The 26,784-nt window shown below is 36.7% G+C and overlaps 1 protein-coding gene across 1 annotated transcript in view; it reads left to right on the top strand.

Annotated features, from left to right (window-relative positions):
* Positions 1 to 26,784, top strand: part of CHM (CHM Rab escort protein) — a 267,198-nt gene that overhangs the window by 31,516 nt on the left and 208,898 nt on the right. The window contains exons 3-4 of the mRNA XM_045996016.1: positions 20,941 to 21,013; positions 23,900 to 24,024. Of these exons, the coding sequence (XP_045851972.1) occupies positions 20,941 to 21,013; positions 23,900 to 24,024 (198 nt within the window). The remainder of the gene's footprint in view (positions 1 to 20,940; positions 21,014 to 23,899; positions 24,025 to 26,784) is intronic.

The following is a 26,784-nucleotide window of genomic DNA, read 5'->3' as shown; positions in this document are numbered from 1 at the left end:
TGGTTTAGGCTTTATTTGGCATTCTTTCTTAAGCTCCTTTAGATATAAGGTTTTCTTGTGTATTTGAGATTTTTCTAATTTTTTGAGAGAGGCTTGTATTGAAATGTACTTCCTTCTTAGGACTGCCTTTGCTATATCCCAAAGGTTTTGGACAGTTGTGTTTTCATTCTCATTAGTTTTCATGAGTTTTTAAAAAATTCTTTTGTTAATTTCCTGGTGGATCCATTCATTTTTTAGTAGGATGCTCTTTATAACTCCAAGTGTTTGAGTTCCTTCCAAATTTCCTCTTGTGATTGTGTTCAAGTTTCAAAGCATTGTGGTCTGAAAATATGCAGGGAATAATCCCAGTCTTTTGGTACCGGTTGAGACCTGATTTGTGACCCAGTATGTGATCTATTCTGGAGAATGTTTCATGTGCACTCAAGAAGAATGTATGTTCTGTTGCTTTATGATGAAACACTTTGTATATATCTTGTAGTCCATCTGGTCTTCTATGTCATTCAGAGACTTTGTTTCCTTGTTGATCTTCTACTTAGATGATCTGTCCACTGGTGTGAATGTGGTATGGAATTCCCCTACTATCATTGTATTATTATCAGTGTGTTTCTTTAATGTGGTCATTAATTGGTTGATATAATTGGCTGCTCCCAAGTTAGGAGCATAAATATTTGTAAATGTTAGATTTGTTGGGTAGACCTTTTAAGTATGATATATAGTGTCCTTCATCCCTTACTACAGTCTTTGGTTTGCAAGCAAATTTGCTGATAGGAGGGTTGGTAACCTCCCAGCTATGTCAAAACAGAGTGATCTACTTGGTCCTGGGTGTATTTTGGTCTGCTTATTAGAAGACACTAAATCCCAAAGTTGTAAGGAACCCAAAAGTTACATATATACAAAAATAAAATTAAATACAGTGAATGGAAGTAAAAAATGAATAATATATCTATAAAATATAAATGTAGAAAATGAAAGTTAAAAAAAGACTTAAAAACAAAGAGTTCTTAAAATAAGAAACTCAATAAAAGGAAAATTTTAAACTGAGCAATGATTGAATCGTGAGAAAAAAATCTCGAATTCCATGTAGTCTTTTCCCGTAGCACTGGGTTTTGTAGTCCTATAGGCTCTTTAAATTTGGTGTTTGCCAGTTGTTCTAGCCAGTCTTCTGGGGGAGGGTCCTGCTGCCCTGATTCTTAGGTGTTTTTGCCTGGGTGGAGTTACAACAACGCTTGTCCAAGGGGTGGGGCTCAGTGTAAGTGGCTTTGGGTTGCTGTATGTGGCTTTTCTTCCCTGAAGGCTTTCTGTGCCCTTCTAGAGGATAAAAATAAAAAATGGCCACGTTCTGATCTCCAGCCACAGAACTGAAAGGTCACGGCCCTCTCTCTTCAGTAAACCCTCAGGGATAAGCAATCTTCTCTTTTGTGTGTGCCAAACTGCAGACTCCTGCCGTGTGTGTTGGCACAGATCCTCCAGGGAAGGGTGGAGGGTCATTGCCTTTCTGATCTTTGCAGGACCTCTGCTTGGAGAGTGGTCCCTGATGTTGCCTGCACCTCTGCCGCCCCTCCTGGGGGAAGGCGGAGGGTCACTGCATTTCTGCCCTTTGACGAGCCTGGCATGAGAGTAGTGTGCTGCTGTTACTGGTTTATGGCAAACTGAGATGAGAGCCCCCCTCCTGCGCTCCCTGACAGTAACCAGTTTCAGTGCTTGGGAACTCTGCCAGCTCAGGTACCCCCATTTCTGTGATCTGGGGATCCTGAAACCACACTGTTGCACTTAGGATTCTGCCCTGCTTAGCCACCCAAGCACCTTTCAGGCAGGGGCATTTCTCACTGGAGCAGACTTCTGAAGGTTCAGTTTTGTGCTTCAGGGCTGCATTACTTTCTGGTAGCTGGCTTACAGAGGCTTCCTCCCCCTGCCTTCTATCTTCTGTTATATCACCCTCAGATTCTCTTCTCATCTCCTACCTTGGAAAAAGCAGTTGCTTTTCTATTGGTAGAATTCCAGCAATTCTTTTTTTTAGATCTCTGTTTGAATTCACAGGTATTCAGAGTGGTTGATAGATACCTAGCTCAATTCAAGGGACCAGATGAAACAAGTTCCCCTAGTCTTCTGCCATCTTCCCTCCCTTTCCTATGATTTATTTCATTTAGCATAGTACCCTTAAGTTCTTCCAGGTGCTCTCAAATGGCAAGATTTCATTCTTTTTATGGCAGAGTAGTATTTGTGTGTGCATGTGTGTATGTGTATAAATATTTATCCATTCGTCTATCAGTGTGTACTTAGGTTTTCTCCATATCTTGGCTTTTGTAAAGAATGCTGCAGTTAACCTAGGGGTGCACATAAATTTTTGAATTATGTATTATTCAATACATAATTGTTGGTTTGGCACATACAAATATAAAAAATTATATAATTTTTGAATTATATATTATTATTCTTTAGATAAATACTTAGAAGTGGAGTTGCTAGATCATATGGTGGTACTATTTTTAATATTTGGAGGAAACTCCATACTGTTTCCCTTAGAGGCTGCACTGGTTAACATTCCCACTGGCACAGCATGAGGGTTCCCTGTTACTTATTCTCACCAACACTTGTTATTTCTTGATTAATTTTTTTTAATTTTACTGTTACTAAAACTTTAATTCCAGTATAGCTAACAGTGTTATTATGTTCAGATGTACAATATAATGATTCAGAAATACTGTATATTACTCAGTGCTCATCAAGATAAGTGTACTCTTCACCCCCTTCACCTATTTCACCCATCACTCCACCATCTCCCCTCTGGTAGCCATCCGTGTATTCTCTGTAGTTAAGAGTCTGTTTTTTGATTTGTCTCTCTTCTACTTTGTTTTGTTTCTTAAATTCCCCATATTAGTAAAATCATAAATGGTATTTGTGTTTGACTGATTTCACACAGCGCTATACTGTCTGGATCCATCCATGTTGTTGCAAATAGCAAGATTTCAATCTTTTTTATGGATAATATTCCACTGGAGATAAGTAGATCTGTATATCTATATATCTATATCTATAGGCAGTTTGGCTGCTTACATAATTTGGCTATTGTAAATAAATAAAGGTGTAGTAAACATAGGGGTGCATATATCTTTTCAGATTAGTGTTTTGTATCCTTTGGGCAAATATCCAGTAGTGGAATTCCCAGATTATATACTAATTCTCTTAAGTTTTTGTGGAACTTTCATGCTATTTTCCATAGTGGCTGAACCAGTTTGTAGTCCCATCAACAGTGCATGAGGGTTCCTTTTTCTTCATATCCTTGTCACCACTTGTTTCTTGTGTTTTTGATTTTAGTGATTTTGACAGGTGTGAGGTGATAATCTCATAGTTTTGATTTGCATTTCCCTGATGATGAGTGATGGTGAGCATCTTTTCGTGCATCTGCTGGCCATTTAGACGTCTTCTTTGGAGAAATGTCTGTTCATGTCTTACCATTTTTAAATTGGGTTTTTTTTAATGTTGAATTGTATAAATTCTTTATATATTTTGGATAGTAACCCTTTATCAGGTCATTTGCAAATATCTTTTCCCATTTTGTAGGTTGCCTTTTAGTGCTTTTGTTTCCTTTGCTCTGCAGAAGCTTTTCAGTTTGATGTAGTCCCAATAGTTTATTTTTGCTTTTGTTTCCCTTGCTTGAGGAGACCTATCTACAAAGATGTTGCTACAGCTGATATCAGAGAAATTAATGCCTGAGCCCTCTTCTAGGATTTTTATGGTTTCATGTCTCACATTTATGTCTTTAATCCATTTTGAGTTTATTTTTATATTTGTTTAAGAAAGTGGTCCAGTGTCATTCTTTTTCATGTAGCTGTCCAATTTTTCTGACACCATTTGTTAAAGAAGATTGGCTTTTCCCCATTCAGTATTTATTCAGTATTGCTTTGTGGAAGATTATTTGACCATATAATCATGGGTTTATTTCTGGATTTTATATTCTGTTCCATTGGGCTATGTGTTCATTATTGTGCCAGTACTATACTATTTTGATTAGTGCAGCTTTATCATACATCTTGAAATTGTGATTGTAATACCTCCAGTTTTGTTTTTGAAGATTGCTTTGGCTAGTAGTTCCATATAAATTTTAGGTTTGTTTGTTGTAGTTCTGTGAAAAGTGCTGTTGGTATTTTGATACGGATTGCATTAAATGTGTAGATTCCTTTGCATAGTATGAACATTTTAATGATATTTGATCTTCTATGAGCATGGAATATCTTTTCATTTGTTTGTATTGTCTTCAATTTCTTTCATCAGTGTTTCATAGTTTTTAGAATACAGGCCTTTCACCTCCTTAGTTAAGTCTCTTCCTAGGTATTTTATAATTTTTGGTGAAAGTGTAGATGGGATTGTTTTCTTAATTTCTCTTTCTGCTACTTCATTATTAGTGTACAGAAGGCAATGGATTTTGTATATCAACTTCATATCCTATAACCTTAACTGAATTCATTTAATCAGTTCTAGTAATATTTTGGGGAAGCCTGTAGGGTTTTCTGTATGTAGTATTATGTCATCTGCAAAGAGTGAAAGTTTTACTTACCGATTTGAATGCCTTTTATTTCTTTTTGTTGTAGGATTGCTGTGGCTAGGACTTCCAGTACCATGTTAAATAAATGTGGTGTGAGTGGACATCCTTGTCTTGCTCCTGACCTTAGGGGAAAAACTTTCAGTTTCCTTAGGATGATGTTAACTGTGGGTTTTTCATATATGGCCTTTATTACGTTGAAGTATGTTCTCACTAAACCTACTTTATTGAGGGTTTTCATTGCGAATATAAGTTGTACTTTGTCAAGTGCTTTTTCTGCATCTGTTGTAATGATCATATGGTTTTTATTATTACTCTTGTTGATATCATGTTGATTGATTTGTAAATATTGAACTATCCTTAAATCCTTGGAACCAATCCCATTTGATTGTGGTGAATGGTTTTTTATAATGTACAGTTGGATTTGGTTTAGTAATATTATCTTTAGAATTTTTCTATTTGTGTTCATCAGAGTTATCCACCTGTATTCTTTTTTGTGCTGTATTTATCTTGTTTTGGCTTCAGGGTAATGCTGGCCTCATAGAATGAATTTGGGAGCTTTCCTTCCTCTTAAATTTTTGGAAAAGTTTGAGAATAGGTATTAATCTTTAAGTGTTGGTAGAATTCACCTGTGAAGCCATGTAATCCTGGACTTCTGTTTATTGGAGGAATTCTTTGATTACTTATTCAATTTCTTTGTTGGTAATCTGTTTAGATTTTCTATTTCTTCCTGATTCAATTTTGGGAGATTATATGTTTATATGTATTTATTAATTTCTTCTAGGTTGTTCAGTTTGTTGGCATATAATTTTTCATAATGTTCTCTTACAATTCTTTGTATTTCTCTGGGATTGGTTATTTCTGTTCTTTCGTTTCTGATCTTGTTTGAGTCCTCTCTTATTTGATGAATCTAGCTAAATATTTATCTGTTTTTTTGATCTTTTCAGAGAACCAGTTCCTGGTTTCATTGATGTGTTCTGTTGTGTTTTTAGTTTCTGTTTTGTTTATTTCTGCTTTAATGTTTATTATTTCCTTCCTTCTTTTGGTTTTGGGTTTTGTTATTCTTTTTTCTAGCTCCTGTAGGTGTAAGGTTAGGTTGTTTGAGATTTTTCTTGCTTTCTGAGGAAGACTTCTACTGCCACATCCCTCTTAGAACAGCTTTTGCTGCCTCCCAGGGAGTTTATATTGTTGTGTTTTCATTTTCATTTGTTTCCATTTATATTTTTATTTCTTCTTTGATTTCTCATTTAACCCATTCATTGTGTTATAGCATGTTGTTTATCTTCCATGTATCTGTGCTCTTTCCAGATTTTTTCTTGTGGCTGATTTCTAGTTTCACAGTGTGGTCAGAAAAGACGCATGGTATGACTTCCATTTTTTTTTCAATTTGTTGAGATTTGTTTTGTGGTCTAATATGTGATCTTTTCTGGAGGATGTACCATATGTACTTGAAAAGAATGTGTTCTGGTGTTTCAGGATTGTTCTGAATATATCTGTTAAATCCAACTTCTGCAGTGTGTCCTTCAAAGCACTATTTCCCTTTTGATTTTGTTTGAATTATCTGCCCATTGTTGTAAGTGGGATGGTAAGTCCCCCCCATTAGTTAATTAGTTAATTAATTCCTTTATGTTTGTTACTAGCTGCTTTATGTATTTGGGTCCTTCCATGTTGCGGCCATGAATATTTACTTAAAATTATTATATTTTCTTGTTGGATTGTTTCCTTTATGATTACATAGTGTTCTTTTTTTTGTCTCTTGTTAGTCTTTGTTTTAAAGCCTATTTTGTCAGAAGTGCTGCTAGCCCAGCTGTATTTCACATTTATTTGCATGATGAATGCTTTCCCATCCCTTCACTTTCAGTCTGAATGTGTCACTGGGTAGGAAATGAGTTTCTTGTAGGGAGCAAAAAGATGGGTTTTGGATTTTTTTTTAAGATTTTATTTATTTTACAGACAGAAATCACAAGTAGGCAGAGAGGCAGGCACAGAGGGAGGGGGAGGCAGGCTCTCTGCTGAGCAGAGAGCCCGATGCGGGGCTCGATCCCAGGACCCTGGGATCATGACCTGAGCCAAAGGCAGAGGCTTTAACCCACTGAGCCACCCAGGCGCCCCTGGATTTTTTTTTTTTTTAAGATTATTTATTTATTTGACAGAGAGAGATCACAAGTAGGCAGAGAGGCAGGCAGAGAGAGAGAGGAGGAAGCAGGCTCCCTGCCGAGCAGAGAGCCCGATGTGGGACTTGATCCCAGGACCCTGAGATCATGACCTGAGCCGAAGGCAGAGGCTTAACCCACTGACCCACCCAGGTACCCCTGGATTTTTTTTTTAATTCATTTTATCACCCTATGACTTTGTATTGGAGCACTTAATTCTTTTACATTCAACATAATTATTGATAGGTATGTGTTTATTGCCATTTGGTTATTCATTTTATGATTGTTTTTGTAGTTCTCTGTTCCTTTGCTCTCTTCTGTCATGGTTAGTTGGCTTTCTTTAGTAATATATTTGGATTCCTTTTTATTTTTATGTATATCTCTTACCAGTTTTTTTTTTTAATTTTTTTTTCTTTTTTACAGAGAGAGAGAGAGAAAGAGAGAGATTACAAGTAGGCAGAGCAGCAGCCAGAGAGGGGAGGAAGCAGGCTCCCTGCCAAGCAGAGAGCCCGATACGGGGCTCGATCCCAGGACCCTGAGATCATGACCTGAGCTGAAGGCAGAGGCTTAACCCACTGAGCCACCCAGGCGCCCCTCTCTTACCGGTTTTTGATTTGTGGTTACCATTCTGTTTGTACAGATCATCTTATACAGATAGCAGTCTATAAGTTGGTGATCCTGTAAGGTTGAGCTCAATGTTTACACCTTTACCCCCTTAAGTTTTAAGTACATGGTATCATACTTTACATCCCTTTACTTTGTGCTTCTCTTGACTGATTTTTATAGGGATACTTAATTTTATTGCTTTTGTTCTTCCTATTTTTCTTACTCCTGCTTGTGGTCTTTCTCTTCCACTCGGAGTCCCTGGTAACATTTCTTGTAGGGCTGGTTTAGCAGTCATGAATTCTTTTAATTTTTGCTTGTCTGAGAAACTCTTTATCTCTTCTGTTCTGAATGATAGCCTTGCTGGATAGAGTCTTCTTGGCTCCAGGTTTTTTCCTTTCAGTACCTTGAATATATCATCTTGTTAAGGCTTGTCAAGTTTCTTTCTTTTTTTTTTTTCTTTTTTTTTTTAAAATATTTTTTATTTATTTGACAGAGAGAAATCACAACTAGGCAGAGAGGCAGGCAGAGAGAGAGGAGGAAGCAGGCTCCCTGCAGAGCAGAGAGCCTGATGTGGGGCTCGATCCCAGGACTCTGGGATCATGACCTGAGCTGAAGGCAGAGGCTTTAACCCACTGAGCCACCCAGGCGCCCCGCTTGTCAAGTTTCTGCTGAAGAAAATTAGCTGATTGTCTTAGGAGTTTCCCTTATGTGGAAGTGTTTTCTTTTGCTGCTTTTAAAATTGACTTTATCACCACTGCTTTTTGCCATTTTCATTACTACATGTCTTTGTGTGGACCTCTTTTGTTGATTTTTTTGGGGGACACCCTTTATGCCTTCATCTTGATTTCTGTTTCTCCAGATTCATAAAATTTTCAGCTATTACTTTTTCAAATTTTCTGCTTTCTTTTCTCTCTCTTCTCAGATCCCAATAATACGAATGTTTTTAACACTTGATGATGTTACTGAATTCCAAAATGTGTTTTCAGTTTTTATTTTTTTCTCTCCTGTTTAGTTTGAATACTTTTCATTACTCTGTTCTTCTGTTAATCTGTTTTTCTCCTTTCTATATTAACATATAATGTAGTATTTATTTCAGGGGTGGTTTTTCTGCTTTTTGTGGTCTGCTGTTTATTCCCTGTAGTATATTTTTACTTTCAGTTACTGAGTTCTTCATTTCTCATTGGTTCTTTTTTATGTCTTTGATCCCCTTTTTAAAGATTTATTTATTTAGTTTAGAAGGTGCGTGCATGAGCACAGTGGGGAGGAGCAGAGGGAGAGGGAGAATCTCAGGCAGACACCCCACTGAGCACAGAGCCCGATGAGGGGCTTGATTCTATGACCCTGCAATCATGATCTGAGCTGAAATCAAGTGTCAGATGCTTGACTGACAGCCACCCAGGCTCCCCATTTTCTAACCCTTTGTTAAGGGTTTCACAGAGGTCCTCCACTCTTCTCATATCTGGTACATATCTTTAGGACCATTCTGTAAAATTCTTTATCATGCATTTTACTTGTGTCTGCTTCATTTAGCTTTCTTTGCAATGATTTTGTCCTCTTCCATTTGGGACATAGTCCTCTGAGGTCTCCTCATTTTGCATAATTCTTTGTGTCTATTTCTGTATGTTAGGACAGTCAGCTACTTCTTCTCTTGAAAGTAGTGCCTTATCTAGAAGAGCTTCTGTGGTGCTCTGCGGTGTAATGTCTCTTGAGAAAAGACATTAGCCGTTTGTAATGGCTCTCTCTGCCTCTTATGGGAAGGGTTTGGTCCCTGTGTTGTTGTTGGGCCAGTCTTGGGCCCCTTTGGGCTTGAGTTGAGTCAGACCATGTGTTTGCTGAAGATCCATAGCACCAAACTGCTGGGTAGTTTCCCTGTGTTGTCCCTTGAGAAGCTTTCATTGGTGGTTGGAGCCTGCAGTAAATAAATTTAAGAAGACTGAAATTGTATCAAACATCTTGCAAATCAAACATCTTACTGCATTGTGCAGTAAGAGCGGCTTTTTGCCCCTAGCTCATGACTGGGGCTGTAGTCAGAATGTTGGGTGTGCTTATTTTCCCCTCTGCCCAAGGTAGAAGTCACTTTGGAGTTGAGCTGGGCCCTGTCTGGTCTATTCACACCTTGCCAGACTTGTGGCACTGCTTTGGATGGGCCCTGGTATGTCTGAGGAGAATACAGGGGTGGGGCTTGCTGCTTGCTTGTTAGTTAGTAGGTGTTGGCCCTGTGCTTGTTCCTGCAATTGTTCACATATCTAGGCTGGGGGCAGGGGAGGGAAATCGTGCCTTCCAGCTTGTTCCTGGAGAAGTCTCCCAGTGATCCTTGCCCTGCCAGCACAGGCTCTGAAATAGTAAATAAATATTCTTATATATCTCAGGCCTTTATCAAACTGCTGCTTCTATACTATATCTTCACAGAGGGCTGTTTGTTGTGTGGTCTTTTTAAGGGCAGGGATCTAGTTTCTTATAGTCCTCAGTGCTCTCCCAGAACCCAGCCTGCTGATTTTTAAAGTTCCTGGTATGAAACCCCGTTAACTATAAGAATTTGCAAAATTATGCCCCTCTGGTTTTTCAGTGTTTCAGATATTCATTTTCCCCATGGGGTTCCCTTTCCCAGGGTGAGAATCTATTTCTTTCCCCTTTCTGTGCCCACACCCTCTCTCCTCCGTTGGACAGTCCTCCAAGTTCCTTTAGTTCCACTTCTCTGCCCTACCTACCCTCTTCAATATGGCCCCTTCTCTGCATTTATCTGAAGAGTGTTCTGCCCAGTCTTTAGGTCATTCTCTAGGTTATTTACACTGATAAATAGGTTATATATCTGTGGAATGAGGTGAGCTTAGGATCTTCTTTCTTTGCTACTTTCCCAGGAAGTTCCTCTTGAATTTTTGATGATGGGCATGAGGTAGTATCTCATAGTGGTTTTGGTTTGCATTTCCCTAATGGTTAGTGATACTAAGCTTTTTTGTATGTGCCTGTTGCCCATCTGTATGTCTTTGGTAAATGTTCAGGTATTCTGCCCATTTTTTAGTTAAGTTGCTATTTTTGTGTTGATTTGTATGAGTTCTTTGGCTATTTTGGATATTGCCCCCTTATTGGATACACTTTTGTAAATGTCTTCTCTTTCAATAGATTACCTTTTTATTTTGTTAATGATTTACTTCACGGTGCATAAGCTTTTTCATCTAATCTAGATCCATTTGATTTTGCTGCTGCTGTCATCTTTGGAATCAGATCTAAAAGCCATATTGTCAAGACTGAAGTCAAAGAAATTACTTTCTACATTGTTGTTTAATCTCCATGTATTCGTGACTTTTTTCCAGGTTTCTTCTTGTAATTGATATCTAGTTTCATAACATTGTGGCTGGAAAAGATGTTTGATACAATTTCAGTCTTAAATTTATTGAGACTTGTTTTGTGGCTTAACATGTAATCTCTTTTGGGGAACATTCCACATGCACTTGAGAAGAATGTGTATTCTGCTGCTTTGGGAATGAATGAATGTTCTGTATATGTCAATTAAGTCCACCTAGTCTAATGTGTCAGTCAAGGTCAGTGTTTCCTTATTGATTTTCTGTGTGGATGATCTACCCATTGATGTATGTGGGGTGTTAGTCCCTCACTATTATTGTATTGTTGCCATTTTTTCCCTTAGGTCTGCTAATATTTGCTTTATATATTTTGGTGATCCTCTGTTGGGTGCATATTTAATTATAAATGTTCTATCTTCTTGCTAGATTGACACCTTTATCATTATGTAGTGTCCCTCTTGGTCTTTTATTACATTATTTGTTTTAGTCTATTTTGTGTGATAGAAGAACAGCTATAGCAGCTTTTTGTTTCCATTTGCATGGAATATACTTTATCAATTTACTTCCAGTCTTTGTCCTGTAAGAAGTGAGTTTCTTGTAGGCAGCATATAGATGGTCTTGTGTTTTGTCTTGTTGTTGTTGTTTTTTTTAAATTTATTTATTTATTTTCAGCGTAACAGTACTCATTGTTTTTGCAACACACCCAGTGCTCCATGCAATACGTGCCCTCTCTATTACCCTCCACCTGGTTCCCCAACCTCCCACCCCCCTTATTGCAGCAATGGCCACAGTCACCAAACTGTGGAAAGAACCAAGATGCCCTTCAACGGACGAATGGATAAGGAAGATGTGGTCCATATACACGATGGAGTATTATGCCTCCATCAGAAAGGATGAATACCCAACTTTTGTAGCAACATGGACGGGACTGGAAGAGATTATGCTGAGCGAAATAAGTCAAGCAGAGAGAGTCAAGTATCATATGGTTTCACTTATTTGTGGAGCATAACAAAGAACATGGAGGACATGGGGAGATGGAGAGGAGAAGGGAGTTGTGGGAAATTGGAAGGGGAGATGAACCATGAGAGCCTATGGACTCTGTCTTGTTGTTTTTTAAAAAAGATCTTATTTATTTGAGATAATAGAGAGAGCATGAAGGGAGCAGAGAGAGTGGGAGAAGCAGACTCCCTGCTGAGCAGGAGCCAGATGCAGGGTTCAATTCCAGGACCCTTAGGTCATGACCTGAGCTGAAGGCAGATGCTTAACTGATTGAGCCATCCAGGTACCCCTAGATAGTCTTACATTTTTATCCATTCATCTACTCTGTCTTTTGTTAGGAGAATTTAGTCCATTTGTATTTAAAGTAATTATTGATTAGTAAGTAGTTATTGCTTACTAATATGTACACATTGAGAAGCACTGGACTTGTGAGACCCCTTTCTATTGTGTACCCCAGAACCAGGATAGGGTTGTGGCAAGAATGTGTCTCTGCCTTTCCTGCCATCTGGTTGTGGCTTTTTTATTCTTTGTTGTGGATTCTGTTCATCTTGTTTTCAAATATATTTCAGAGGGAAATCATCCATATGTAGTTGAAGGTTTGGTGTGTGCATGGGAAGAGGTGAATTGAGGATCCTCCTTTGTTACCATCTTGCAGGAGTCCTCTCCCTTCTATTATTTAGCTAAAGAAAGAAAACAGTGCTCTCCTATGGGGATGAGAAAAAACGTATATCAGATATTAAAGAATTAAATGTTGCCCTAGTTTTCTCCTTTCCATATTCTCTCACTATAAAGAGATACCATGATGTCTGTGGCACCAATTTATAAGTGAAAGTGATTTTATTTATTTATTTATTTATTTAAAAAAAGATTTTATTTATTCATTTGACAGACAGAGATCACAGGTAGGCAGAGAGGCAGCCAGAGAGAGAGGAAGGGAAGCAGGCTCTCTGCTGAGCAGGGAGCCTGATGCGGGGCTCCATCCCAGGACCCTGGCATCATGACCTGAGCCGAAGGCAGAGGCTTTAACCCACAGAGCCATCCAGGTGCCCCTATAATTGAAAGTGATTTTAATGTGCTTAACCTAATCTAGCATTCAACATGTTGTTTGCTATTAGAGATGGTGTGATATAATAATAATAGCTCCCATTTATGGAATATTTGCTGGGTACTGTGTTAGGAAGTTTACAAATATTAAGTTATTTGATTTTACTACATTTCTCTAAAATTTCTCTGAAATATACTTTTTTAGGAGAAATATAATTTTTCCCCATTTGCAGATGAGGAAACAAATTAAGAGAATTGAAATAACTTTTCCAGTGTCACATGTCTATTACAGGAAGAACCAGGATTTAAACCCAGGTCCTTTTGATAGCAAAGCCTGTGCTCTTCCTCTGAGATAAGCTGTGAGGTCGGAAAACAGCTTATCTGTTTGGACACAAATTGGACATAAATACTGGACTCGATGGCCAAGAGACCTGATTCAAATTGTGACTCTATCAGTGATTAGTTATGTGATTTAAGTTCTTTTCCTCAAGTCTAAAATGTGGCTAGTGTATGACTTACCTTGAAGAGTTACTGCAAAAGCCCAGTAGGATCATGGGGGTGGGTAAGAGATAATAAATTTGTCTTTTCATCACGTAGAGATTAAAATTAATCGGGGATAAAATGGAGTTGTCCAGTATGCTGATGACTCATTTGTACTTTCAGACCCAAAATAGCTGTGAGTCTGGAGCTTACCAGAAATGCTCAGATTGGAGATAGCAATTTGTAAGTCATCAGCAGAGAAGTGATAATTGAGTCAGTAAGGATAGATGAGATCACAGAGAAAAACAAGAATTGAGGGCAATCTGTGTACAATACTTACTGATCTACCTGGTTTGGTTGTGTAAAAATGTACTTGAGTGGGTGGCCTTATATCAGTGGCTAATAACTGTCAACATAGGAGGGTCTCTCTCCAGCCCTAATTACTGGGGACTTAGCCTGGGAGTATTTCATTCTGGAAGATTGATCTGACTACCAAAGCAACTTAATGTAGCCTTATGGGATAATTTTAAAACCATATAAGGGCCTGATCATCCTCTCTAACATTAGAATTACATCTGCATACTCTACCAAGGAGGCCCACCTGCCTTGATCTTGTAATGGGTGGATGGGAAAGGAACTTGGCTGGCTTGTGTATCAGGTATGTGGAGGTTTAGTAAAGGAGAATTTGTGTCCGGAGTAAATCCAATGTATTCCCTAGTCTGTTCAGTTATTTGTCAACTAGGAAAGTAGAAACATGTCATGATTCTTTATAGTATTCCAATCAAATTGAAATAGAATAATTCCCTTAATGCATATGGTATATTTGTATTCTTTACTAGCTGGCAAGTCAATAGTAGTAGACAAGACACACTTATTTTCCCACTTTTATCATATACAGAAAAGCACACATTAAAGTTGAGAAATGCAGGAAAAAAAAAAAAAGGTTGTATTTTAGGTCCTGGAAATGAATAGTCCCTCCCGCTCTGAGATTAGAGTAGATGTAGTCATGAAATTATTTTCCCATTTTCATTATCCAGATGAATTGGAGAAGCAAAACAAAAATTAGACTTCATTCTGTCTAATGTCTGTAAACAAATTCCATTGCCTTTATTTATAGTAAGTTAGATTCTGGGTTTTGTTATATGCTTATGTTCATAATTTTAAATATTACAATCTTAAAGATAATAGAAGACCATCTTTATAGTGGAAAGAGCTTAGACTTTGGGGCCTGATATGGCCTGGGCTTAAATTCAGGCCATTTCCTATCTGAGTGAGTTAAATAAACAAGATCCTCAACTTCTTGGTTGTTTTTGGTTTTTTCCTAATTGTAAAATGGGGATATTTTTAGCACCAATCTCTTGGGATTCTTGTGAACATTAAATGGTAGTGAATGGAAAATGGCAAGCGCTATAATATGTATTATCCTATTTTTATCCTTCTCATTAATGTGTTAAGGTAGCATTTCTCAAAATATGTTTTGTTGAAACCCACTCCCTTCAAATGCTTTTTTTTAAAAAAAAAGTTCATTGCTTGACTAACTTTTTTCCTATTGGTGAGAGCAGACATAAACACCAAGAATTTAATAAAAAGGCTCTAATTAATAGGTTTAATACTCAGTCTTCTCATACAGCTCATAATGGTGCTGAGAAGCTCTGTCATAAACCATTTTTTTGGTGGTTTAACTTAAAAACCTAGCATTTTCCAAATTTATTTTGTCATTGTACCTTTTAACCCCCCTTGGAACACCTATTAATAGTCCATGTTATTAATGGGATACATTTTGGAAAAGGTGAATTTAGTAATCAGGCCCAGGTGCCATTTTTTTTTATTTGAGTGTAGTTGAAACACTAAATTAGTTTCAGGTGTACGGTTTGATGGTTTTTGACAAGTTTATACATTACGCTTTGTTTACCACAAGTATTTGAAGTGTTTGGCTTCATTGAACCACAGGTACACTATAATATCTTATTGATTAAATAATCCTAGCCAGTTTAGAATTTGGGATTATGTTCCAATGGATAGGATTAGGGTTTAGCAGAACTGAGTTTTAACTGCACTTCTACCAGTTGCAGTTGTGTGGCCCTGAAATAGTGACTTAATTTCTACATAGACCGTCTCAGTGTCTTCATCTGTAAAATAATACCATACCTGCTTTACAGGATTGCTGGAAAAATCCATGAGAAAATTGTTGTGAAAACAGTTTTAAAAACAAAAAATTAAAAATGCTGTCATTGGAAGGGGTGGAATTACTACTATATAAGGAAATGGAATTAGGAGTAGTGAATATAGAATAGGGAAGGCCTAGAGGTTGATCTGTGGTGCTTCCCTTTTTAACTCCTATGTTCTTTAATAATTAAAACAATTCCTAGATCTGTGTGCCTGAATATTTGTAGCTCTGTCTTTTGTTAATGTTCTTGTCCTTGCTTACAGAAGCCATTTCCCTGTAAAGATGCAGTTTAGCATCATGTAGCTATGGGTGTTGCTGAATGTTCAACACTGGATTGTAATTATGACACACAATGGAAAAGAAGATTGTTAGGATTTAATAAATAGGCTCTAATTAATAGGTTTACTACGCAGCCTTCTCATATAGCTCAGCTTTCTTTATGTGTGCCCATAATGTATTTCTTTTTGTTAGTAAACATGAAACAAAATGATGTTGCTTTAATATTAAATACTATGTAAAGGATGAGAAATCTTCTTGTTATTGTTTTAATGCTATCTTTTTCTGTTTTATTGGTTGGTGTTAATGGAGATAATTATGTAACCATTTCCTTTCTGCATCTGGAAAAACTTAGGCAGTATGCTAAGTAAGCTTTGTAAAACTTTAGAAAGATTAAAATCATGTTTTCTACAGTTTTAAGGTCAACATTTCACACAGTGGAGAGCTATACATCAGTGTTGTGATTATTGGGCTTTTTTTTATCTTTGAAAATAAAAATGTCCATTTGTGATTTTTACTGTTTGAGCTGAAAATTTTAGGTCACTTAACTGTCGTGAAACTTTAGAGGACTTTAGGCATTATTTTTATTTTTATTTATTTATTTTTTTAAGATTCATTTATTTGCAAGAGAGCACACGTGTGTGAATGGTGGGGAGGGGTAGAAGGGAAGGGGGACAAACATACTTCCCCACCAAGCACAGAGCCAGATTTGGAACTCGATCCCAGGTAGCTCATGATCTGAGCCAAAATCAAGAGCTGGCTACGTATCCGACTGAGCCACCTAGCCACCCTAGACATTAGTTTTATATTTGTTGTTTAAATACAATGAACAGTCTTTTTCTAGTTCCACAAAGAGACTCTAGTTTTAAGGAATTCTTTTTACCATATAAAATAGCATTCCCTGGCATTAGAGATACACATCATCCTTCATCATAAACTACTTTTTCCTTGGGTGCCTGGGTGGCTCAGTGGGTTGGGCCTCTCTCTCTGCCTTTGGGTTGGGCCTCTGCCTTCGGCTCAGGTCATGATCTCAGGGTCCTGGGATTGAGTCCCGCGTTGTCGGGCTCTCTGCTTGGTGGGGAGACTGCTTCCTCCTCTCTCTCTCTGCCTGCCTCTCTGCCTACTTGTGATCTCTCTCTCTGTCAAATAAATAAATAAATCTTAAAAAAAACCTACTTTTTCCTTTATTTGATGTACAGGGCAGTTGTGACACAAAATTGGCAGAAAATGTTCCATTACCCTTCTTTTTTTTTTTTTTTTTAATGTCAGGAAGTTCTCACTTTGTCCTTAAAATAAATTGTATCTATGGGGTTTAAAAAAAAATAACCATAACCTTGCTTTGTTATTCCCTGCAGAAAGACTTCTAAAGAGAGTAGACATAATGTTTTATAAATTGAAATTTGTCATAGTTCTGAAGCTGTATTTTTAAAAATAAAATTTAAGAAAACATTTGGTGAAATTTAATTTTTACTATTTCATTGGAATAGTTTTCCTGGGGAGCATATTAGAATGTTACATTGATTTTTTTCATTTTCTTTTTGCCATATTGCTTTTGATACCTAAAGTCTTTTGTTTTCTCTTTAAAGGGTATTATAAACCATACTTAAAACTATACAAATACCAAAATGAACTTAATAAAATCTGTGTTGGTTTTATAGTGAGTTTATTAATAATTATGTTACCCTCTTTTGTCAGAATTACATGTTTCACCTTTTACATACATTGGATCAGACCACCAGCTGCTAAGGTTAAGAGCATATCAACAGGAAAAGTTGAAAATGTGAGCTGCATGGAAAAATACTAGAACCAGTTAGCTCTCAGAAAACATGACCAAATATAGGGGAAAAAAGATTTTGATCATGAACTGACCTTAGGTCATTTAATAATGGAGAGAAACAGCAAGATGGTTTTCTTTTAGACTATTTTTAGAGTTTTGATAGTAGCTGAAAATACTGTGGAAATTGGCACATCTTGGTCCATGTTTGAAAACTCAGGTTACTTTTTTTTCTGACAATTTATTATAATTTTCAGACAGAAAAGTCGAAAAAATTGTACTATGAATATCTATGACTACCTAGATTCTACTATTAACATTTCACTGTATTTGCTTTATTACATCACTGCTCATGTTTTCATTTTTCTTTCCATTTATTATTCTGTCTTTTGTATATTTCAAAGTAGTTATACACAGTCAAGTACCTTTAGTCTGGAACACTTCAGCGTTGATATTATTAAGTTCAGTATTTATGGGTCTTTTTCTTTCAGGTAAAATTAGATGCAGTGAAATACACAGATCTTAAGTGTGCCATTTAGTAAGTTTTGGGAAATGCATATACTTATGTAACTAAGAATCTTATTGAAATAAAATAATATGGTCTTTGCTCTAGAAAATTCTCTCATGCCCCATGAAGTCAAGTCCTGCACTTACTCCCACCCAGTCACTCTTGGGATATTTTTTATTATAATTAACTTGTTCTAGAATGTCATATAGATGGAATTATTCAGAATGTACTCTTTTTGGGTAAAAGCTTCTTTCACTTAGCTGTGAGATTCATCTCTGTTGTTACCAGTATTCATTTTCATTGGCGAACAGTATCAATCCTATAGATACACCTCAGCTTATTTATCTATTCACCCATTGATGGATATCTGAATTCTGATCAATTACAGAGCTATTTGAAAAGCTAGGGCGCCTGGGTGGCTCAGTGGGTTAAAGCCTCTGCCTTTGGCTAAGGTTGTGATCTCAGGGTCCTGGGATTGAGCCCTGCTTTGGACACTCTGCTCAGCAGGGAGCCTGCTTCCCCCACCCAACCTATGCCCCTGCACTGCCTGCCTCTCTGCCTGCTTGTGATCTCTGTCAAATAAATAAAATCTTAAAAAAAATAACAAAGCTACTATGAAAAAGCTTGTATAAGTATTTTGTGAACATATACTTTCCTGGTTTGTAAATACCTAGGAATGGAGTTACTGGATCATAGGATAGATACATGTTTAGTTTTTTTCTGAAACTGCCAGTTTTCCAAAGTATTTTTACCATTTTACACTCCCACCAAAAGGTATGAGCATTCTGGCCATCCACACCAACACCTGGTATTGTCAGCCTTTTTATTTTACCTGTTCTGATGGATGTGTAGTGGTATTTCATTACTTTCATTTTTAATGCTTTTTTTTTTAAAATGTGTACTTATCTCCCATCCAAGTATTAACCTGGCCCAACCCTGCTTAGCTTCCCGGATCACAGAGACTGGGCGTGTTCAGGGTGGTATGGCCATAGACTAATGTGTACTTATCTAATGACTAATGATGCTGCGTGCCTTGTTAATGTGCTCATTAATCACATCTATCTTCCTTTATGAAACGTCTGTTCAAGCCCTTTGCTCATTTTAAAATTTGATTATTTGTCATATTATTAAGTTGAAAAAGATCTTTATATATCCTGGATAACAGTCTTTTTGTCAGATATCTTTTATGACTATTTTCTTCTAGTTTGTGGCTAGCCCATTCATTTTTATGATGTATTTAGTGTAGAACTTTTTCATTTTGATGAATTCCACTTTACTAGTAGTTTTATTGCTGTGTGTTATCTAAGAAAACTTTGTCTACCCTAGTGTCAGATTTCTAATGTATATTTATTACTTATAAATTGATGTATCCAATAAATCTACTTCAATCTTAAAACTTTTACCCAACAGTCAGAGCTTCTTATTTATGACTATAAGGTGGCCTAAAAGAAATCTAAATATCTTAACAAAAAATATAAAGACAGTTGTTCTCTTTTTTTTAACACCACTGGTTGTTTTCTAGTTTTGTTGAGTGTTATATTTAGAGAGTGGGAAGGGATGGCAGAAGTGTATATTATTCTCAGGCAGGGGAGAAGAGGGTATAAATTTCTATGGGAAATACCGCTAGTTATAACACTCCTCTGTCTTCACTCCTCCCTCTTCTGTATACTGGCTGTTGCCCACCTTCTCCTTCCATTATTTTCTCTGACCCAGGGGATCATAGCTTCCACGTCTCCTGATCCCAACATGTTAGCAAGGGTGGTCACCTAGAATTGTTAATATAAGTGAAAATCTACCTAAATTTTATTAAAGCCCTTAGAGATTTTTGAATGGTGAATGAATTTGCATTATCTTCAAGAGAACTATCAGATTATAAGTAATGCAGTGATCTGTATTAATAGACCTATTTTCACAGATACTCAGTTTAACCATTTTCTCTATTAGAGCAAAAACAGTGATTATTGGTAAAATACTTGAGCCTTAAGTTTGACTGTTCTGCAGGCCTGTCAACATTTGTTTGAGGAGAAATATATCAGAAGATTGAGGGGATCTCCAGTAGCACTATGGATGAGTGATTTTGGATATTAAAGGTTTTAGTTTTCATCTCATTTTAAAAAGAGCTTTTATAGATTTTTATTTCATTAGAGAAAAATACAGAGAAGGAAAAGTGAAAACAAAAACAAAACAAAACCAAGAATCTCTCCCACCCCAGAACCAGAGTGGATGTTGTAGGTGGAACTGAGTGTACTTTGAGGCTCATAATACAAAGAATAAATGTGAAGAGTTTTATAAGAACTGGGAAGCCCCAGTACAGATATGTAGTACTGAATTAGAGAATTCTGGTTGCCATGAGTCTCTTACTTAAGAAAGTTAATAAGAACTCCAATGTCTACAAGGTTTACCTGATCCTAGTTAGGAGACCTCTGGGTCCTCTAAAACAGAATGATGTTTTTCACAGGATTATAGAATGAAGAATAATAGTTCACCCAGTTATTAGCGGGGATATTGTTCTTGTTTTACTTACTACAAAAGTGAATAACTGTGTCCCAGAAGCTACTTTTATTTTCGGCCCTAAAGGCTAAGAATAACACAGGGCCACTAGCTCTAGAGTAGCCATTTGTGTGTGTGTGTGAGAGTGTGTATGTTGGCATGGGTTATGGGTTTGGTGGTGGTGGGGACAGTGGATATTTAGTTTTTTACAGAAAACTTAGTAGTTTTTCCATTGGCTTTCCTTGAGATCTACCAAGGTTTTCTCCCCAGCCATTTTTTTTAACCCAGGAGTCAAATTTTTTTTATATTCCATGCTCGATGCCCATATCAAGCTGTTCACATTCACATGATCAGTGGCATTTGATCAGTGGAGAAAGCTCCTAGGAGACCAAAGAGATTTTTTTCCTTATACAATGGAAAGTTACCTTTGGGTTTGGAGAGGCCAACTTTTATTTCAGCCTAGTATTTCCAGCATCCCAATTGTGTTTTGAACTCTGAGGTGGCAATACTGAAATTATTTGAAGGGTACAGGGTGGTTTGGTGATGGAGATCAGTGGCTTAATTTTTATATCCTTTTCTTTCCTCTTATTTTTTATTGTTACAGAAGAAGCTACTATGGAGGAAACTGGGCCAGTTTTAGCTTTTCAGGAATACTGTCCTGGCTAAAGGAATACCAGGTAACCTTTTTAGTTGATTTTTAATCTACTAGGTTGTATTTTGTATCACATAATAACCCTACATTGAATAAAACCCTAAGCTTCTGTAATATAGGATTGATGTCTCATTTTTATTTATTTATTTAACAAAAATTATGTAGTCATCTTTTTAGTTAATGTTCTTCCAATGCTTTCAAAATACAGATACTGCTTTTTAAATATACGTAGATATGTTGGCTGAAGAGTAGTACATCATATATACTTGATACCATTTTCTCATTCCCAAATATAAGGCAAGATTTGTTTTCTCCAAAATAGCCTTTCAGAAAAAAATTTCAGTCCTTCTAAATCTCACATATTACTAGTTGCTCTTTCAGTAGTATATTTTGAGGAAAAAAAACCCAAGTATTCAGGGGAAAATACATTAATTTGAAATGGTCTGAGTCATTGGTAGTTTGTGTATTTATAGAAGTCACCTGACAGAATCAGTAAAAACAAAAAGCAAGGAAAAATTTAACATGAATTTGGTAAGTTTTTTGATCTCCCTACTACAACTATTGGATATCATTGTAAAGAAGTTTTTTAGAGGACCTATACAGCATAGTAATATGGGGAGTAGGTTATGTCATGGAGTTTACTGATTTTTATGACAGGTTAAAAAAATTGTCCCAATTTTATGTGAATGGTACATGTGGATTGAAATGAACTTCCTATTGAGAGCATCATACATGGAATCAAAAATTGCTGTATCTCAAGAGTTTAGACAGTTGGGAAAGGAGTATGATATATTCTAGAAAATTGTATTCAGTTAGCTGAAAATAATATAGCTAAGACTTAAACACTTGCCATGTGCCAACCACCACAATAAGCATTGTAGTTGTACTAATTAATTGAAGGAAGATGACTTAAAAGGTTCTTCTAGTCATGACAAAGACATTGATGTTGAAGATGCAGTGAAGATTCAGTTTGAATAAAACTGTTGCATGAAGTGAGAGTGTGGAAAAACAAGCAATATTTGGAAAATAATATTGCATGTAATACAAACTGTATAAATCAAGGAAGTAAATGTTGCTAGTAGCATTTAACTATTTTATATATGTGCCTTAAATATTCATATATTTGTGTTGATCAGAAACCCTGTTTCAAACCTTATTCTTAGGAAGTATGTATAAGGGTTATCTTAATGTATTTAGCACTTCCATGAGAAAATTTAGTCTAGCTGCTCACAACAAAGACAACAAATATACCTTGGTTGTCTGAATGGAAAACTTCTGATGAGTAAAGGGAATTTTATAAAATAAATTTTGATAATAGGTTAGATCTATTAAAATATTAATATTAAAATATTTAAAAAATATTGAATATTTTTGAAAAATATTTTTTAAGATCTTCTACTCCAGCATCCTCTTTCACCATATCCTTTCCCCTTCACTCTTTGTCTGCTGATCCACAGTCTTTTCTTCAGGTTGGTAACCCCATGTCTACACATTCAGAGTTCTGTATTTCACCTCCTTTTCTACCTATGTTGGTATGTTTAACATAATCTAATAATTACACTTAGTAAGAAGAGATGTCTACCCTATTTTGCTACAGTTTAAAATGTTAAATTCAGGAGAATAAGCTCTTTTTTAAGATTTATTTAAGAGAGAGAGTGCATGAGCTGGTGGAGGGGCAGAGGGAGAGAGAGTGGGGAAGAAGAATCCCTGCTAAGCACAGAGCCTTAACTGGAGCTTCATCCCAGGACCATGAGATCATGACCTGAGCCAAAACCAAGAGTCAGATGCTTAACTGACTGAGCCACCCAGGGACCCTGAGAAAAAAAGCCTTTTAAAATAATTATTGTCCTATGTTATGGAATCTATAAGTTTAGAAATTTGTTGAAGTGAATTTACTTAAAACAAAGAATATTGTAGTTATATTTCACTACTTTTTGTTTCACTACTAGTTTTTTTTTGTTTCACTACTAGTTTTTTTAAAATATATATTCAAAAAATTTTTTCTCTGAGAAATGTGTACCAAATATTTTAAAATTTTAAACAGATTAAAAATCGACCCTTGACATTTGGAAAGGGCATATCTTGACATTTCCAGAAATCCCCTGTATTCAAATACTGCTGTATATATAATTTATCTCCATAAAATGTAATTAGGAATTGTTAAAATTTTTGAAGGGCCACTTTACACCCTTATAAGATTACATACATTATCATGCATTATTGTTTTTATTTTATCTTTCTGAAAATAGAATGTTTAGAGGTTGATTATTATACAGTCCTCAGTTAGAGTGGGCTGAATACTTTTCAAAAATACTTTTACATATAATCAAAATTTGACTTGGCTAGTGACTAACTTTCAAAGACCTAAAAGTAGAAGGAAGTAATTGTAAGCCTGCGTATACCAGACACACTTGATTTTCAGCAGAAAGAGGGTTAGTTGTCCTAGTTCTTAAATAATGTTGAAAGAGGCACATCCAGTGACTGCATCAAAATGTTAGATACCGGGGCGCCTGGGTGGCTCAGCGGTTTAAGCCTCTGCCTTCGGCTCAGGTCATGATCTCAGGGTCCTGGGATCGAGCCCCACATTGGGCTCTCTGCTCAGTGGGGAGCCTGTTTCTCCCTCTCTCTCTGCCTGCCTCTCTGCCTACTTGTGACCTCTCTGTCAAATTAAAAAAAAAAATGTTAGATACCTTGGTAGAAAGGTGTATACCAGAGCTAGCATTTGACAGGGTAGGTTTTTACACAAATTTCTTCTCTTTCCTTTGAAGATGGCACACTATGCTGGAGTCACTTCAGAATTTTGATGGCACCAAAGGCAAAGCATTAATTGAGAAAGGTATACATTTTCACAGTAAAGTAGAGGTTAATACTCTGCAATTTAATTAAAACTTCTCATCTGTGTTTTATTTAGGAAAACAGTGACATTGTGAATGAAAGCCCAGCATGGCAAGAGCAGATTCTTGAAAATGAAGAAGGCATTGCTCTTAGTAGGAAGGACAAAACCATTCAACATGTGGAAGTGTTTTGTTACGCCAGGTATGAAAAGTATTTATTAGGATACACTGAGTTAATGCCTTCTTATTCACATCTATTCAGAAGAAGCCAATATATGATATTGGTTGCCAAAAGTCAATTGATAAGATGGTTTGCCTTTTTAAAAATATAACTTTCAGTTTTCTCTGCTTAGATGATAATGGTGATAATAACATGCTACATTAATGACTTGATTCTTCACAACCATCCTGTGCTAGGATAGAGTGGATAGTACTAGTTGCAGTTTTTATAGAATCCTCATTATAGAGATTAATTTGTTGAAAGTCACATGGCTTGAAAAATGTCAAGACTACATGTAGCCTAGATAGTGGTGGAGCCCAAGATCAAAACCCAGGATTATTTAATTCTACTCCAGTGTTCTTCTAACTCTTCTTAGATAATATTCAGTGTAGCAAAATGGAAAATTACAATTTTGAAATAAAAATAATTGGTCATAACCTTTGGGGATATATTTTCAAAAATCAGGAGAGAATATGGGAAGTAATATTTTAAGTGTCTCTAAGTGAGAAAATTCATTTTTTTAAAAAGTTTCTATTTTCCGGTTAACATATACTTTTATATTAGTTTCAGGTATACCATATAGTGATTCAGCAATTCTATACATAGTTCAGCACTCCTTAATCCCTATGACCTATTTTACCCATTTCCACACCCACCTGTCCTGTGGTAACAATCAGGTAGCTCTTTATAGTTAAGATTCTGTTTCTTGGCTTGCCTCTATATTTTTTCACTTTGCTCATTTGTTTCTTAAATTCCACATAAGAGTGAAATCATATGGTATTTGTCTTTCTCTCACTGACTTAATCTGCTTAGTTAGCATTTTTTTAAATTTGTTTTCAGCTTAACAGTGTTCATTGTTTTTGCACCATACCCAGTGCTCCATGCAACAGGTGCCCTCACTAATACCCACCACCTTGTTCCCCCAACCTCCCACCCCCCGCCCCTTCTAGACCCTCAGGTTGTTTTCAGAGTCCATAGTCTCTCATGTTTCACCTCCCCTTCCAATTTCCCTACACTCCCTTCTCCTCTCCATCTCCCCATGTCCTCCATGTTATTTGTTATGCTCCACAAATAAGTGAAACCATATGATAATTGAATCTCTCTGCTCGACTGATTTCACTCAGCATCATCTCTTCCAGTCCCACCCGTGTTGCTACAAAAGTTGGATATTCATCTTTTCTGATAGAGGCATAATACTCCATAGTGTATATGGACCACATCTTCCTTATCCATTCATCAGTTGAAGGGCATCTTGGTTCTTTCCACAGTTTGGTGACCCTGGCCATTGCTGCTATAAACATTGGGGTACAGATGGCCCTTCTTTTTACTACATCTGTATCTTTGGGGTAAATACCCAGGAGTGCAATTGCAGGGGCATGGGGAAGCTCTATTTTTAATTTCTTGAGGAATCTCCACACTGTTCACCAAAGTGGCTGCACCAAGTTGCATTCCCACCAACATTGTAAGAGGGTTCCCCTTTCTCCACATCCTCTCCAACACATGTTGTTTCCTGTCTTGTTAATTTTGACCATTATACCTGGTGTGAGGTGGTATCTCAATGTGGTTTTAATTTGAATCTCCCTGATGGCTAGTGATGATGAACATTTTATGATGTGTCTGATAGCCATTTGTATGTCTGCATTGGAAAAGTGTCTGTTCATATCTTCTGCCCATTTTTTCACATGATTATCTGTTTTGTGTGTGTTGAGTTTGAGGAGTTCTTTAAAGATCCTGGATATCAAACCTTTGTACTGTCATTTGCAAATATCTTCTCCCATTCCGTGGGTTGCCTCTTTGTTTTGTTGACTGTTTCCTTTGCTGTGCAGAAGCTTTTGATCTTGATGAAGTCCCAAAAGTTCATTTTCACTTTTGTTTCTTTGGCCTTTGGAGACATATCTTGAAAGAAGTTGCTGTGGCTGTTATCGAAGAGGTGACTGCCTACGTTTTCCTCTAGGATTCTGATGGATTCCTGTATCACGTTGAGGTCTTTTATCCATTTCGAGTTTATCTTTGTGTACGGTGTAAGAGAATGGTCGAGTTTCATTCTTCTACATATAGCTGTCCAGTTTTCCCAGCACCATTTATTGAAGAGACTGACTTTTTTCCACTGTATATTTTTTCCTGCTTTGTTGAGGATTATTTGACCATAGAGTTGAGGGTCCGGATCTGGGCTCTCTACTTTGTTCCACTGGTCTATGTGTCTATTTTTATGCCAGTACCATACTGTCTTGGTGACCACAGCTTTGTAGTAAAGCTTGAAATCAGGTAACATGATGCCGCCAGTTTTATTTTTGTTTTTCAACATTTCCTTAGCAATTCGGGGTCTCTTCTGATTCCATACAGATTTTAGGATTATTTGCTCCAGCTCTTTGAAAAATACCGGTGGAATTTTGATCGGAATGGCATTAAAAGTATCGATTGCCCTAGGCAGTATAGACATTTTTACAATGTTTATTCTTCTGATCCAAGAGCATGGAATGGTCTTCCATCATTTTGTGTCTTCTTCAGTTTCTTTCATAAGTGTTCTGTAATTCCTCGAGTACAGATCCTTTACCTCTTTGGTGAGGTTTATTCCCATGTATCTTATGGTTCTTGGTGCTATAGTAAAAGGAATCGATTCTCTAATTTCCCTTTCTGTATTTTCATTGTTAGTGTCTAAGAAAGCCACTGATTTCTGTACATTGACTTTGTATCCTGCCACGTTACTGAATTGCTGTATGAGTTCTAGTAGTTTGGGGGTGG

The sequence above is a fragment of the Meles meles genome, chromosome X (genome assembly GCF_922984935.1).
Source record: "Meles meles chromosome X, mMelMel3.1 paternal haplotype, whole genome shotgun sequence".
NCBI classification, from domain to species: domain Eukaryota; kingdom Metazoa; phylum Chordata; class Mammalia; order Carnivora; family Mustelidae; genus Meles; species Meles meles.
The sequence above is the reverse complement of the archived record's forward strand: the minus strand, read 5'-3'. Positions and strand labels throughout refer to the sequence as shown.